This window comes from Haliotis asinina, chromosome 10 (genome assembly GCF_037392515.1).
Source record: "Haliotis asinina isolate JCU_RB_2024 chromosome 10, JCU_Hal_asi_v2, whole genome shotgun sequence".
In the NCBI taxonomy this organism is placed as follows: domain Eukaryota; kingdom Metazoa; phylum Mollusca; class Gastropoda; order Lepetellida; family Haliotidae; genus Haliotis; species Haliotis asinina.
Genome location: NC_090289.1, coordinates 16,942,670 through 16,959,265, shown reverse-complemented (window position 1 = coordinate 16,959,265; position 16,596 = coordinate 16,942,670). Strand labels below are relative to the sequence as shown.

The 16,596-nt window shown below is 37.9% G+C and overlaps 1 protein-coding gene across 1 annotated transcript; it reads left to right on the top strand.

The window, feature by feature from the left end:
- The first annotated feature begins 600 nt into the window (after positions 1–600).
- Positions 601–11,900, top strand: LOC137298122 (cyclin-Y-like protein 1). Its single transcript, XM_067830221.1, has 8 exons — positions 601–1,226; positions 3,247–3,324; positions 5,310–5,368; positions 7,323–7,535; positions 7,724–7,843; positions 8,434–8,600; positions 9,552–9,714; positions 10,708–11,900. The coding sequence occupies exons 1-8, from the start codon at positions 1,058–1,060 to the stop codon at positions 10,828–10,830; spliced, it is 1,092 nt and encodes a 363-aa protein (XP_067686322.1). The 5' UTR covers positions 601–1,057; the 3' UTR covers positions 10,831–11,900.
- The last annotated feature ends 4,696 nt before the right edge of the window (positions 11,901–16,596 follow it).

The window sequence follows — 16,596 nt, the reverse complement described above, 5'->3', positions numbered from 1 at the left end:
TAGTCTATTTGAATGTTTATGTTCTTTTATCTAATTTGTTATTCGGAAATATATGTGAAATCAGAAGTCAGAAATCAGTTGTAAGTTTGTGCCTCGAAGCCATCGAATTTTCTGTAGAAGTCAAGTATGAGACATGTGATCATGTTCAAAGACGTCGTTCAAGAAGCAGAAACCTCAAATATCTTAAGTCTTGAGTATTTTAGAAGTTGTCCAAATGTTCCATTGGTTCCTTGGCTTTTATAGGCCGCAATGACGCTCATCGAAATACTTATTCTGTGGATGATCGGGTGAAGATACACGGTCAACATCATCATAGTTAGTATTAAGTTTGGGAGATAGAAATATTTTATGACCACGCATTAACTTGTTCGGCCAGTTTCATCTAGTGGGCGATATAAACAACGTGCACCTGCAATCAGTTGTCATGCGGATGTGCCAGAAGTTAGCTTGACCAATCAAAGCAGGTCTTATGAAGCTTCCCGCATCCGAGCACACAGAACCAATCATTGTTTAGTACTTCCTGAAATCGACCAATCACGTAAAGCGACTTAATGTCAGCGAGCGATTGACATCAAATTCACTTCCGCTGCTGCAGCCGGTGACTAGAATATAGAACTTACGCTTCGAACAAATGTGAATATTGGAACTTGAGTATGATCAAGACCAATGTATTCCTAATGTAGAAAACCGTGGCATGGACGGTGTAAATGTGGGATGTTTCTAACGGTTAAAGACTTTGCATTGTAACGATGATACCAAATTTCATAGTTGTGACAAAGGCAGCAAACAGTGCCAGGATTCATGCAGTGTTCTGTGATGACGCGCACTGCACATGCAGAAGATTACGATACCTTTAATTAACTGTGTTGTTATGTTACCGTGTGAATTTTAATGAAAATAACATATTGTCGCTTGTGCACTATGGCAGGCGTGGAAGAGTCGCATTTGTTCTATGGATCTAAGTCCTAGATTGCAAAATACTTTCATAGGTCGGACCGTCATTTGGCCGTTTGTGCTATAAACGGGAAACGAGGATCGTGAATAAGTTCTCGTTAAAATGGGAAACAAGCAGTCCTGTTGTATTTACCATAGCCCCAAAGGTGGGCGAAAATCAAAGAGAGAAGAGATATACCAGCCATCTCAAGAGGAAACACATATGTTGCCTCAACCACAGAGCACTACGTCATTGCCTGGTGTGCCACACATAAGTGAGAGGGAGCCAGAAGGTGAAGATGTTATTTGTGTTCATGTCTCAGTAAGGATTAGTATTAAACTTTCAATACATCCCTCTGAGAAAAAATCACAATGTTAAGTCATGAGAATATGTACTCATGCAGAGTGTAACTGTAAGTTTATGACAGTGTTTATCCTGAGTTAACATAATCAATCGTTGATTGTGTTGACTGTTGTTTTCGCTATCAGGCATCTGGTTTTTATAGACTTTACTCAGCTATTTACATGCAGTTTGCCTAAACAAGAATATTACTGACAGCTAGGACTGCAATGAATACACTATGATGCAGGTATGATATATATCACAATTAAAGGGTAATTTGAATACAGTAACAAGTCACTATTATTTTTTATGTCGTTCAGTGAAATTAGTAGTCCTGGTTTGAGTCTTTGACCAGATTTACAGTGTTAAAGTATGAAGACAGTATCAGAACATTTTTCTTATAGCCTAATGATTTGATTGACTAGAGCAAGATGCGCCTTCGCGAAGTGACACAATTTGGTCTCCTTCATGACTTGCATTTTTTCGTTTTCTATGTCTTGATTTGATAAGTTATAGATGATTCAAGTTAAAAGACATAGTGAAAGGTTGAATCTGATCATTATGTATTACAAATATAATTCATCAAAATGCAGTTAGGTTTTCTGAATCATAAAATATCATGTGACTCACAAATACTTGCCTTTGACTCCAAAAGATAATTTTGAGTCATGGTCGTTTCCAAAATTAGATGTCCATGGTGACCCCTTCATAAATTGGTAATTGTGAACAAACTTTTGATCAAGTATTGATAAATATCATCCAAATAAATTTGAGAAAATGCAAAAAGAAGTTATCAAGCATTTTTGTCTCAAGACAGGGTTTTGGAGTGTTTTGACTCAACAAATTCAGGGAGGACCCCTTCTATTTTACATCTGCTCATCTATTTGGAGGAGGGGGTCCAGAAACACTATTTTCATCAATTTGGACCCACTCAAAATTTCACCCAAATGTAACACTGATCAAGCATCAAGATTTTGTACATCACTAGTAAGTGGTGAAATACTTGCTCATGGGCAGGCTTGAAACAGGGACAGGAAATAGTGTTTTGTGTCTGTGATTTAAAACTTTATCTCATCTGAATCAGTGAATGTTTTATGTACAATATTATCAGTGACAGTTCTAATGAAGATAATCACTGGTAATTTGTTCAAATCAAAGAGATTTCTGACTGTACACCTTTCTGCCAGGCCTAAAGATAGCTTGGTTGTATAATGGGCAAAATAAGAGGGATTGTTAGAGACATACGTACTAAATTGTTTTTGAGTGCACAGTGGTAAACCGTTTCACCTGCTACAGTGTAAAGCCTTCAAGTGAAATAAGTATTTTAGATCACAAATTGATACTACAGCAATAAAGTGCACTTGTATCAAATTACTGCAAGTACATGCACTTAATATACTGAAAAGTAGCCATAAGTGTTGATGTAATTAGTGCTTTTATCAGCCCACGTACTACATTACAAAACTTAAAATATGTCACTTCTATGTTAGAATCTAGTATCACACAAGCAATTCTTGCATTAAACACGTTCATATACCCTACTGGACTAAGTTTAGAATCATTCAAGTTACAAGGAAAACAAACCTCAACTTATCTCTTAGTAATTAGATATACAGTCTACAATATCATTTTAGAGTGGTATGGTAGCCTAGTGGTTAAAGTCCTTGCTCATCACACCTACCCAAGTTCAATTTCCTCCCTGGGCATAACATGTAAAGCCCACTTCTGTTGTCCATCTCTGTGATATTGCCAGGGGATTGCTAAAGGCAGAGGAAAACTAAACTCGCTCACTCATTGTATACCTGTATTGTATACTCATACCTGAAAAATTCTATGTAAATCCATCTTAAAGTATGTTTTAGAAAACCTATTCGTACAAGGCTTCTTAGATGTATGAACAACCTGTCCTGTTCAATGTATCTCTCACTTTGAATATGCTAGTTTTAATCATGTTTTAATTTTGTTTCCAGAAATTGATGCTGATCCATCCAACAATCCTATTGCCAGGCCTCTTTTCTCAACACGCTCTGAAAATGAAGTCCAGAAAAGTAAGTGTGTGTATTGGGTTAAAAACAAGTCAGTATCAGTCTTCAGTCATTGGTCCAAGTGGTCCAGTTCCATAAGGCAGTTCTAGTGGTTCTAGCGAAAGCTCATTTTGCCACAGAACCACGTTTGATTTCCCACACTAGTGCAACGTGTGAAGCCCCTTTCTGATGTGCTCCACCCGAGGCATTGCAAGAACATGTCATCGGTTCCCAGTTGCGCAGATTGATGCTCATGCCATTGATCATTGGATTGTTTGGTCCAATTAGTGGATTAGCTGAGTGGCATAAAACTAAAGTCACTCATTGTGAACAGTTACATAACATTAGCAACAAATGTATCCTTGGTCAGGGGCTTTCTCCCTGATTTGTGTCACTGAGGAGCTATGAACTGAGGAGATAAATACTGTACATAATCATATTTTGACCAGACAATCCAATGATCAACATCATTAGCATTGTTTCACGTAGTTAGGACATGATGACGTGTCAACCAAGCCAGTGAGTCTGAATCCCATTTGTTGCCTCTTACAACAAGTCTAAGGTCTTAAGAGTCACAAAATGTAATCTGTGTCCACTCTTGGTAGCCAGAATTGTTTGTTACCCCTTGAGTGTTTTGTGTGTATGAATAACACACAAAAGTTGTTTAAGAAACTATCATTTCACATTGTTCCATTTTCACGCTTCACACCCAGGGGGACCCGTGAAGGTCTGGGGTAGAATAGGCCTTCAGCAACCCATACTTCCATAAAAGGCGACTATGCTTGTCGTAAGAGGCGACTAACGGGATCGGGTGGACAGGCGCGCTGACTTGGTTGACACATGTCATTGGTTCCCAGTTATGCAGATCGATGCTCGTGTTGTTGATCACTGGATTGTCTGGTCCAGACTCGATTATTTACAGACCACTGCCATATAGCTGGAATATTGCTGAGTGCGGCCTAAAACTGCACTCACTCACGCACTCACACCCAGGGTAAACAATGGCAGGTGGATTAGTGCTTGTTTTTTCTTGGTTAGTAGTGGACTGTACTGCGATGCTGTTACGGCAGTGTTCCAGTAGCCATTTGTCTCCCATCCTAGATGTCTTATGGGTATACTTTCCGATAAATCTCCACTATACCCTGGATGCATCTACGGGTCAGCCCAATAATTTTATTATCTCCCTTTGCTGGCTCTACATTTTCACAATAGCCAATCAGCAGAGTTTCCATTACAACCGAGCTTGCCAAGGTCAGTAAAGATAGTGGTTGCAGCTGCAAAGGTTTGTTCAGATTTTTAGGAAATCATACAGACAAAGTGACTTGTACAAAACTTTAAAAAAATATGCAGGCCCCTTGTAACTCTTTCAGAGTACGTCTGCATTGTTTGTGTTGCCAGGTTTAATCGGTTAGATGAATAAAAAAACAAAAGTAGGTTGTGATTGGTATGCTCAACTTCAAAAGCATAAACACCTGGTTGGACAAAAAGCCAGCCAAAGGTGGTAATAAGTTCATCTGTAGATGCACCTTTGGTATAGTGGAGATTTATCAGAACGTATACCCAGGAGATAGCAAGGATGTTTGTCACCCCTCGGTGTGAAGAGTGAAAACAGAACAATACTACATCACAGCTTCTTAAACAACCGTGATCGATCATAAAACATCAGATTTCACATTCTGTTAGATACAGAGGTTTCAGGAACCTGTGTCTTATGTTTTGTGTCCCTGTCCCTATTTCAAGTGATTTTAGTCATTCATCATTCTCATCTAAACCCAAACAGACTGTACATTCAGTCCAGTGAAGAATTAATGCTAAATGTAACTGAATTAAATGTTGTGTCTTCTCTCACACACTCTTGAGGAATGTGTCACTATAATCATGATTATATAGCAGGCACACTTGTTGGTGCTCATATTGTTGACCATTTGTCCTATCATCAGTTCATGTTTGTTTCCTGTATTGCGCTATGAGATTATCGACTGATATACACTGAATTTTTTTCTCTCCAGATAATAAGCTAAGGAGGAGAAGTCAGATTATCACCACATCAGAAGGCCACCATCACGTAGTAAGTAAAGCTTTGTTGTTACGGTGACACAAGTGAGTATTTAGATAAATCAGGGCAAAGGGGTGGCTAAGTGGTTAAAGTGTTGGCTCGTCATGTATAACAAAGAACGGTTTGATTCCCCACATGGGTACAATGTTTGAAGGAAGCCCTATTCGGGTGTTCCCCACTGTTATGTTGCTGGTGGTTTGCTAAAAGCAACACTGAAACATGCTCACTTGCTCATTCAATTCCGACAGTAGTAGTTGTTGGATGTTCTGTGGCAACCAGATGACCATGTACCAGTTTATTTTGGGTTCTGGTTCAGAAGTCCATGTTTTTGAGAAACAGATGCAGTGATGCTTCAAAATTACCATATCTACCATAGTGCAACCCAAAATAAATCTTATTGCATAAACTACTCTTTAGGTCATTAATGACCCCATGTTGCCATAGTTACCATGACCACATTGACCATGGAGAGTTTCATGCAGTGTTGACGTTGTATGTACAGAGCTCCAGTTAAGGCGCATGTTTGCATATTTTACTCAATAAAAATCAGATTTATTCAATTAATTACAAATCTGGGAGTACAAAAAAACATGTCATAATCACTTAAAACCCAATAGGTCTATAACACCTTGCATACTTACTCAATTAACTAAATTTACTGTCATATGATTCGTCATGGCGCCCAAACTCTACAGCAACATTAGCTGATGATAGGCGATGCCTACATACATATACTATTATAGCCATAGCCACTGTCCGGAGTTTACTCGAATAGTCACATGACTTCCATGTTGAGTATTTAGAAATGGCTGCCAACTGTTTGGCAATATGACGATTACTAAACACATTTAGTCTATTGAGATGTATTTATGTTTATATATTTAGAAGAGTTATGTACTCAATAAGGATAACAAGGTCTGTGTAAAGTGCTCAGTTCTTTTAACTAGTGGGTGTACACAAAATGCGAGCTATTCCTAAAAAAATGCATTTACTTGTACATAAACAGACATGGAAGTAAATACTCAACTGTTTGAAAAACTATCTGGAGCTCTGCATGTATCTTATCAAGATTCCGATTTTGTTATGTGGATCCATCATGTCCCTCACTGTTGCTTATGAGGCGTGGCACAGTCATATTGCTTACATGCTCATGTTTGTCAGGAAACAAATATGGTTCCTGTGGTTATGATAAAACTGACTTGTCTTGTTGAGTGAGTGAGTTTAGTTTAATGCTGCACTCCGCCATATTTTTGCTATGTTTTGGCTGTAAATGATTGAGTCTGGATCAGACAATGCAGTGATGAACAGCATGAACATCCATCAACACAGTCGGAATATGATAAAATGTGCCAATCAAGTCAACAAGCCTGACCACCTGATCCCATATGTTGATTCTTACAAGCCTGGGTTGCTGAAGATCCCAGCTCTTCACAGATCTCAATTGTGGTTAGACTTTGTTGAAAGCTTGTTGTTACCTCATAACATAGTTCAAAATGTATAGCATTGGCTTGTCTGACAGATGCTGTTACTTGCAGGAGTCAGTGATTCGTCATTTGTAGTTTGAGTATTGTAAGATAGGTTACATGTTTAGGATTGTAGTTTCTTAATAAATTACAAATCCTGGTACTTTTGTTTGGTTAAGTCCCATTCAAGAATTGAAATCAGTCAGACACCTAATTGCCACCATTCAACCCAACAAAAGTACTAGAATCTGTACTTTACTAAGAAAGTGTAATCCCAGTTATATAACATATATTACTTTTGACCTCTTTCTAAATGGCATTGTGTATCCATAGTTTGATTACTGCTGACAGTGTAGAACCGTATTCTCTAACTAATAAAATGTCAACTAACCAGGATGACAAGGGATGGAGATCAGTTTCTGCCCTATCCCATACAAAATCTTTGGGTAATGGCCATTCGTTTTAAATCCAAATCAGATAAGTTTTATTTTTTTACTTTTTAGGTGGATGAGTATGGACAACTGAAGAAATTCAGCTCATGTTCCACAATATTCATTGATGACTCCACAGTGTCACAGCCCAATCTGAAGAACACAATCAAAGCAGTAGCTCTTGCCATCTACTTCCACATCCGGAACCGTCATCAGTTCATGCCTCCTCCCAACACAGAATCCCATATACAGGATATATTTGATGAGAAAAAACACCCTTTGTCTGTGTGTATAATTTTGGCAAAATGAATGGAAACTTTGATTGTAGTTACGTGAATTTATGAGGATTTTTGAAGTTGTAAATGATTTCATGTATTTTGAAAGCACCACATTCAATATAAAATATAACCATACAGGGCTTAATTTAGTTTTATTACACTTTGATCGTGAACGCCTTGACCTTGACCTTTCAGAAGGAACCTGTCCCTGATGACTACAACAAGAGGGATCCTGAACATAAGACGATATATCGATTTGTTAGGAACCTGTTCAGTGCTGCCCAGCTCACAGCAGAATGTGCAATAGTTACCTTGGTGAGCACCAGACTAATAGTAGAAGGGATATCTTTCCACACTCTGATTTCCTTGTTTGAAAATGTTCTTAGTCCTAGTACAAATACACATTGGAAAAAGCAGTATGGATTTCACAAAAGAAATGTCAGTGCATTGAAGCAGATAATCTAGCAGTGTAATGACTTCCTGTGAGTATCTTGGCCATATTGGTTTGTGTTCATTGGACCTCTTACTGGAATTTGTTCTCAGTTATTGGTGCAATGTTTGAGACTGGAAAATGTGGGCTTGATCAAACTGTGACAGCTGGAATACAGGTTAAGCTTATTAACCCATGCTGACTTATAGTAAAGCTGAACATGCTTATATATGAGTGAGTCATAGCTGATTAAATGTCTCAAACCAATTCATCCAGGCTTCTGCAACAAAAAAACCCAGGATATTTCTGCAACAAAATGTTTTTCACAATAAAATTTTCCATCCACATTAAGATGATTAATAAGTAAGGGTATATAGAGGAATTGTAGAATGTGGCATGATTGTGGCCATGCTTGAAGTATCTGTAGGGAACACATACAACAGCTGTTATATGTGGTACTATTCCTTGTCTGCAGGTGTATTTGGAAAGACTTTTAACCTACGCAGAGATAGAGGTTTCCCCAGCAACATGGCGACGAATCGTCCTTGGTGCCATTCTTCTTGCTTCCAAAGTATGGGATGATCAGGCTGTGTGGAATGTGGATTTCTGTCAGATTCTCAAAGATGTTGCTGTAGAAGACATGTAGGTTGTCATAATGTTCAATGTATTATTGTGGATTGAGTTGCTTCTCAAACAGAATGTAATTAATGTAAACATGGTAAAGAGTGAGAGAGTAAGTGTGTGAGTTTAGTTTTTTGATGCACTCAGCAATATTTCAGCTGTGTAATGGCGGTCTGTAAGTAATAGAGTCAGGACCAGACAATCCACTAATCAACAGCATGAGCATCGATCTGCGCAATTTGGAACCAATGACATGTGCCAACCAAGTCAATGAGCCTGACCGCCTGATCCTGTTAGTCGCCTCTTGCAACAAGCAGAGTTGCATTTTAGGGAAGTATGGTTTGCTGAAGATCTATTCTACCCCAGACCTTCATGGGTCTTTGTAAACTACTGCTTGACAAGTATTAGATGAGTCACAACCTGACAAATGACCCCAATTTGCAAACATGGGAACGCCCTCCAGAACATTCCATATGAAACAAGAGGTAAACAGGTTGTCATCTAAATATTGAAAAGTTCAACTGACCCATGCAAATATTGTCGTGATGGTTTCTTGCTGAACTAAATCACTCTACGGGGCACATGTTAGATAGTAGCGGTATTGATTTCACACCACTGTCAGCATGTATTGCACATGCGCGATCACCAGTCTACCTGTAGCAACCAAATGTATTCATACAGATTACTTGGCCCGCCTGTTGTCACAAACACACTCACTGCACAGGCTCATCTAATACTTGTCAAGCAATGTGTGGTTCATGAGCAGGCTATATTGAAGAAAGTTACATTGAACTTTGAAATACTTCAGGGCCAAGAAGGTATCAATGCTGATTATCTGTGGAACAATTTCAGTTTATGGCAGTTTCACACGCTGAATATTTATTTCTTTCGTGTGACATAATATCATGACTAAAAATCCTTGTTACAGAACATCATAAGGGGATTTGTATGATCATTTTTTCTTTCCTCTAGGAATGAACTAGAACGGCAGTTTTTAGAGTTACTACAGTTCAACATCAACGTACCATCAAGTGTCTATGCCAAATACTACTTTGACCTTCGGTCTCTCGCTGATGCTCATGATTTGGTCTTTCCCCTGGAGCCCCTCAGTAAAGACAGGGCCCTAAAGTTGGAGGTATGTTGTAAAACTGTTCATGCAGCAGAAAATGGGTACCTTGTGGGATAAGTCATGACTATCTCTTATCTTACAGGATATTTATATAGCGTACATATTCATGCAGCTATTGCGTTGGTATTTGTTTCTCCTCGATCATTGAATGTCCATCTCAGCGTCACATCGTATTATCAATCTCAACTCCCTGGGGAGTGTATTAACCTTCAGTGTCTCACAGGCAGCTTGGGTTATCTGGAGTAGTGATAATCAGATTGTGTGTCAGGGCTAGGAGTATGTGCCTTGTAAATTGCATTCTATCTAATTATCTAAAAAGTCTGAATTAGGCAGCAGTCCAAGTTGCACAGAATTTTCCTGTATTGATGCCTGATCATCTCACTTATATGATCATCTCAATGATAGTTTACAACTTAGTGTTAATAGCATCAAAGGTAAATAAATATGCATTCACTGATATGCAAAATACGCAAACCAATCAACGGGTTGTTTATTCAAGGTTTATTGACCAAGCAGTTGTACGGCTTACTAAATAAGACTAAATGCCCATTCCAGTCCAGATTATTAAGCTATGTTTTTACTTGTAACTATCTTTTTGAGCTGACACTTTGGTCTGAAATCCGAAATATTGAGAGATACAGGGTTTGTTTATTATGACAAAGAAGGATTACGTTGGGACGATAAGTTCAATCTGGTTTATACAGCAATTCTTGAAGGATTCTGAGTTGGACAGAGTGCACTGTACATGCAAAAGGTGCATTACAAATTCACAATTATTATTATAAAACTAGGTCAGACACACATCACTATCAGTGTAAAGTGTAAAGCTGCAAGTACAATCTGTGTTCTACAAAATATTGTTTCTGTTTCATGTCATTGGGGTGTGGACCATCTAGGTTTGAAAGACATGTTAACTGGGAGTTTGAATGAAAAGAATGGAGAGATTTGGTATGTTCCCAACTTATATAGTTGTACCAAGGAATGTCTCCTCTATTACAGGCCATGTGCAGTGTTTGCGAGGACAAGGTTCGTGCCTGGCAGAAGACTGGGAAGATACACAGAACTGCTAGTCTAGATGGCTTATCAGTGTCAAACAGAGGCAGCAAAGCTATCCTCTCTTGATCACCAGTGTCATTACTTAGTCGTAAATTTAATTTGGATTAGTCAATCAGGATGATTGACAGGTGACAATCATCATGAATGTCCTGTGAATGTGTCTGCCCACAGGCTTTAAATATTTTCTATATGTAACTTATCACTTGGCAGGAAGTTCACTTTCAGTGAAATGCACATGCAACATATGAGATACTGGCAGTGAATCATAGGCAGGATTAGGTATCAGCTAGGACCGCACTGAAATGTACATGAAATATACTATAATATTGTAAGCTGCTTCAATAAATCTTGAATTTGAACAAAATGTATATGGAGGATGTTGCTCAGTGTTATTAGTACTTTTATTCTGTCAGTGTTTTTGTTGTTATCGATATCACAGGTTGTGGTTGTTTTGCGACAGATATTCACTGCAGTGTATGCCAAAAACATGGGACAGATATTGAGAAGTGTTTAGATGTATCCGTGAGATTAGACATAGAACATGTAATGATGTAGAAAGTATTAAGATCATTTATATATATTTTCACCCCATCAGTCTTCGGCTTCTAGTCTTGATATTGTAATGAAATCGGTAAATCAACATTTCTCATAGATGAATGGGAATCAAACAAAAATGTCTCCTCAGCTCATTGAGGTTAACGCCTTTCATGTGTTTAGTTGTTTGCAAATTTATTCTGTTTCATTGGGCATTTTGTGAGTTGTCACATGAATTTTAACTTTTTTATAAATTTTAATATTTACTTTGCCAAGATTCAGCCATTTGTGAGAGTATCATCGAAGGTAGAGATAGTATTAGTTAAGGGTGCAAGTCATGTCCTGATGAGCATTTACAGGTGATTGAGTGTGGATTACATTACTTGCTAACTAAAAGACAGTTTACCTATATGTGTATGATATTTCAAGGACATTCCTCCCCAGACAGTTGTCTGTTGTGACTCACCAGAGAACCAAATATTAAATCTGAAATCAGGCAAATGGTATTTTTTAAATGAACATCACCATTTCGTTTGTCCCTACTTTATCAAGACACTCTCAATAATGTACATCTGCCCATTTGTCCATGTTGTTTTTCTTTTCCACCCATTTGTCTTATTAATTGACTAGAAAAGCATGCTTTGTTATATATACGGAACAGCAAAAGAAATGCAAGTTCTGAAAAAATATAATGTCATGAAAGTAAGCGTTGTGTTTCCATTGCTGTTCAGTTGTAGTTGTTTTTGTTGACAGACAATTTCACAAACAGAATATTCAACTTTCACGATATATATTTCTTACATCCAAGTATATGCAGATAGCTGTTGTAAGGGACATAACTTTATCTTTTTAAGAAACAATGATTTAAGCAAAGTTGATCAAGCACTTGCTTTTTTGTAGCCATCCAGTTCTTTTGGACACAAAATCCAGAGTATTGTAATTAGAACAGTCTGAGCCTCTCATTGAATTCAGTGGTGAATTTATTGTTATTCCACTCTTATTTGTTGTCAGGAGGAGGAAGTTTGTGATAAAATGTAAGCATTTGTGTAGAACACAACCTTTGCATGTGAAGTTTTTCGATAATATGATAAGAGGATTTGACAAATTCCACAACTGAATTGTAATCGTTGCAGACAACAGCATATATAATTTAATGTTTACCACAGCTTTTTGTAACTCATAACTTTGATGTTTACTCAAAAGGAGGTGATGAGGCTATGACAAATGAATCATTTGTTCTCGGGAAGTGGAAAATCTTTCTTTATAAGAGGGTGCTGGGGTAGCTGAGTAATCAATATGTTCACTCATCTCGCCAATGACCCTTGTTAAATTCTGTACAATGTGTGAGGCCCATTTGGTATCCTCCAGTCATGATATTGCCAGAATATTGCTGGAAGCAGTGCAAACCACCCACTGACTATATACATGACAGTATGGTTTCTTATAAGGAAAGGGGCGGCAGGGTAGCCTAGTGGTTAAAGTGTTCGCTCATCATGCTGAAGACCCAGGTTCGATTCCCCACATGGGTACAATGTGTGAGGCCCATTTTCTGATGTCCCCCGCCATGATATTGCTGGAATATTGCTAAAAGCGGCATAAAACCAAACTCGCTCACTCACTCTTGTAAGGAAATGACGGATGTGTCTGGGTCTATTCCTGTAGTGTTAGCAGAAATGTTACAGTTGTCCGAAATATATTTCACATAGTTTTTGCCCTTTGTCACCGAGGTACAAGTTACAGTGAATTTGGTTTATTATGTTTAAGGATAAGATTCTGATAAACAAATTACTGGTCGATTACGATCCTGCAACCTTTCCAGAGAAGTTCAGTAAATACTGGGTAAATAACTGCAGTTATAGTTTGAAAGTAAAGTTACCAAACACCGTCCTGAAACATTTTCTGTCAGACTATACTGCAGTGAAGATCCAGGTAACACCTCACACAATTATTTGGGAGATTATTGTGGATAGATTAAGAAAGCTTTAGTCATCTGGGTCTGAATTGGCCGTATCATGCGTTTAGTTCTTTTACTGGGACCAAAATGAGAGGATTCGTGTTAAGTTTCAGAACATGGTGACATGGGATGGAATCATACGGTAAATATTTCAGATTGTGAATGATGAGAGAGCATTTATTGGATGCTGTAAATATTATGGTTTGAATAGTCGTACCATTTCTTATTGTACTCAGTAATATGAAATGTGTTGCAATGCAGTGACATTCTCCAGTTTGTAGACTCTGCAAGTCATCGACTTGAGTAACAGTCTTTATTATTTACAAGAATACACAGTGGACTCTGTCAGTAGCGGCATCACTTGGGACCAAATAAAAATGCAGGTTTTCGCAAAGTGCCGGTATTGGCCTCGCGTTTTGCAGGCCGAGACATTTTGGCAATACTGACTGTTACACTACTGACATTATATGATTTTACCTGAAATACCCTCTAATTACTCTATGTATGTGACACGTACCACTCACGAGTTAATAAGATACTGACTGACACTTCCCGTTTCTGAATAATATCGGGAAATGTGTTGTTACAGTGTTTACGGTCAAACTGCCCACTATTCATCACTCTATGTAAGGGACACGTATCACTCACTAATTAACAAGACACTAATTGACACTTCCTATTTCTGAATAATCTCTGGTAGTAACCAGGAATTGTGTTGTTACATCATTTGAACCTAATTGCATAGGGGGATTGCGTTGTCTTTCATGTGCCTGTTTTTACAGATTGGTTTTCATAACAATTTGTTCGTTGGGACTGAAAAACATGCCGATATCCGGAGGCGACAGAAGCTGATGTTTACAGATGTTTCTATATGATAATTAAGTGCATTTCTGCCAGGACTGAAACTTTGTGCTGTTGTAGACAGAAAGCTGATGTTTACAGAGGCCGATATTGCCAGAGTCCACTGTATGTTTGGTTTAAGGAAAACAACAGATGGCACCCACTGCAAATGTACTGAAACACAGTTCCTATCTCATTTTAGCTGTGCAATTAAGATGAAATCATTGAACCACAATATGTTCTGTGTGCAGATAGGAAGGTAGGTAGACTACCTACAATATGGGAATATTGAATGTTGTCATGTTAAAGTATCCTCAGTAATCTCCAGGATATACCTTAGTCTCCATTTGTACCATGGATGCATCTATGCCTTGGCCCAATAATTTTATTACCTCCCTTTGGTTGCTTTTTATCCAGTAAGATGTCTATGCTGGGAAGTTCAACGAGGCTTCTATCCTATGTCCCTTCAACTTCTTTGGTAAACTTTAATGTTAACAAGAAGAATATATATTTTTTAAGGTTTCAGATATGTCCATTTAGCTGTATGATTTTTGCGTACAGAGATCAAACCCTTGTGGCTACAGACGCCATCTTTGTTGACACTAACAGCTTATGTTTGGCTACTGTGAGAAGATGGAGGCAGCAAAGGGAGGTAATAAAATTATTGGGCCAAGCCTCAGATGCATCTAGGGAACTAGTGGGGATTTATTGGAATGTATACCCTGGTGATTATAGAGGATGTTTTTAAGTTCCATTTGTTAGTATATACTTGCCATAACGTGTGAAATTTGAATGGTTAGGGAACAGTAAATTAATCGTTTTGATTTTACTCCCATACCTGTCTCATGAGCAAGGTGTCTTCTCACATTTTGTGTTCCACATCCTCCTAGAGATGAGGAAATTGGTTCGTAGGTTAATAACTCATCTCGTTGGTTGGTCAACACACTTTCTACACACATGTAGTCCAAAATGTTCAGGATCATATAGTAGATATTTGTTAATATACATGTAAGCAATGAAGTATCGTTTATGAGAAAAAGAAGATGACAATAAAAGGCCCATATTGGTAGTAACCAATGCCCAGTTTCTATATGTGTGCTTTGAGACGTCTAGTCCAGTTAATGTTTAGATGGGTGTTGCTGTAAGATCAGGTGAACTCTTCATACTCAATGCATTCAGTAGGTTCTTTCTGTGCACAACTTGAGTCAGGAAGTCAGGAAAATTGTATTTTTTTGTATTTGTTTTTTGAGGCTTATTTAGGTACAGAATTTGATATTTTTTCTACAAGATAACATATTTTTGCCAAAATTCAAATCTTACTGGTCAATATGTTTGTCATAAAGCAACAAAGGTTTTGCTGTTCTTCAAAATGCAATTGGCATGAAATGACAGATTCATCATCTTATTTCATCAAAGTATGTAGAGTGTATGTTTGTAGTGAAGAGTGGCTTCCCTTGGGCATGACTGAATCTTGTGATGACAGGCATAATCTTGTCCTGAGTTTTTAGATGTGTCGGCCTGTAGTCATGGGTTGCACCATAAACATCATTATTCTTTCCTCCAACATTAGGGACCAGTGAGGTGGCCTAGTGTTTAAAGGTCCAGGATCTGTTCCCCACATGGCTACAATGTGTGAAGCCCATTTCAGGTGTTCCCTGCCATGATATCGCTGAAATTTTGCTAAAAGTGGTGTAAAACCATACTCACTCAATCGCCCTTCCACTTGAAGGTGTGTTAAGCTCAAAGCAGTGTTGAACTAAACTCATTGACTCTCTCAAATATAGGAAAAATGTTTTGCATAATGTGTAATTTTATAAGAATTCTCTTAATTTGTATAGCATGTGGTCAGCTGTCATTGCAAAGTTCATAAATAACGTGAACAATGTTTAAGTCGAATATAATTGCTTCATTTACACTTGAGTTTCTGTAAACAGATAATTATTTGGGATGTTTTCATGATCAGCATGTACCAAGGAAAGTCTGAAATAATCTGAAATTCGTAACTTGGTGCAAGGTTGGATGTCAATTGCTGTTGGTATTTAGAAGTGTTTTCTGATACTATATTTTTACCTCAGAGTGGAATTCATGTGGAAATAATGTATTAGAAACATTTGTTCTGAATATGATTAGTGCTTTACAAAGTATTTTCCTACACTAGTACCATTGTAATCAAATCCTCATGTTGCTGTTCCAGTGTAACACAGTGTGGCATGATGATTAAGCAAAACTCCATTCTTGCTTCTCTGGGGCAATCACAAAGGGTTCTTGCAAACCCAAATATTTGTCCATAATTTGGTATCTTTTCTCCATGGCAACTTTTTAAATGACAGCTGAACATAATTTCCAAGACCAGGGTTGGATTTCTCGTTTAAGTACAATGTGTGAAGCCCATTTCTGGTGCACTGTTGTGCTGAAATATTGCTAAAAATGGCATAAAACAAAACTCACTCACTCTTACTATAAACTGGCTGACATGACTAGATGGAGGTTCTCAGTGCCATATG

Bases quoted from the DNA above. Each gene is read 5' to 3' on its own strand.
- LOC137298122 (XM_067830221.1), top strand. From the start codon at position 1,058: ATGGGAAACAAGCAGTCCTGTTGTATTTACCATAGCCCCAAAGGTGGG. The intron at 1,227-3,246 runs GTGAAGATGTTA...TTTTGTTTCCAG, and splicing joins AAGTGAGAGGGAGCCAGAAG to AAATTGATGCTGATCCATCC. The intron at 7,536-7,723 runs GTGTGTATAATT...TTGACCTTTCAG, and splicing joins AGAAAAAACACCCTTTGTCT to AAGGAACCTGTCCCTGATGA.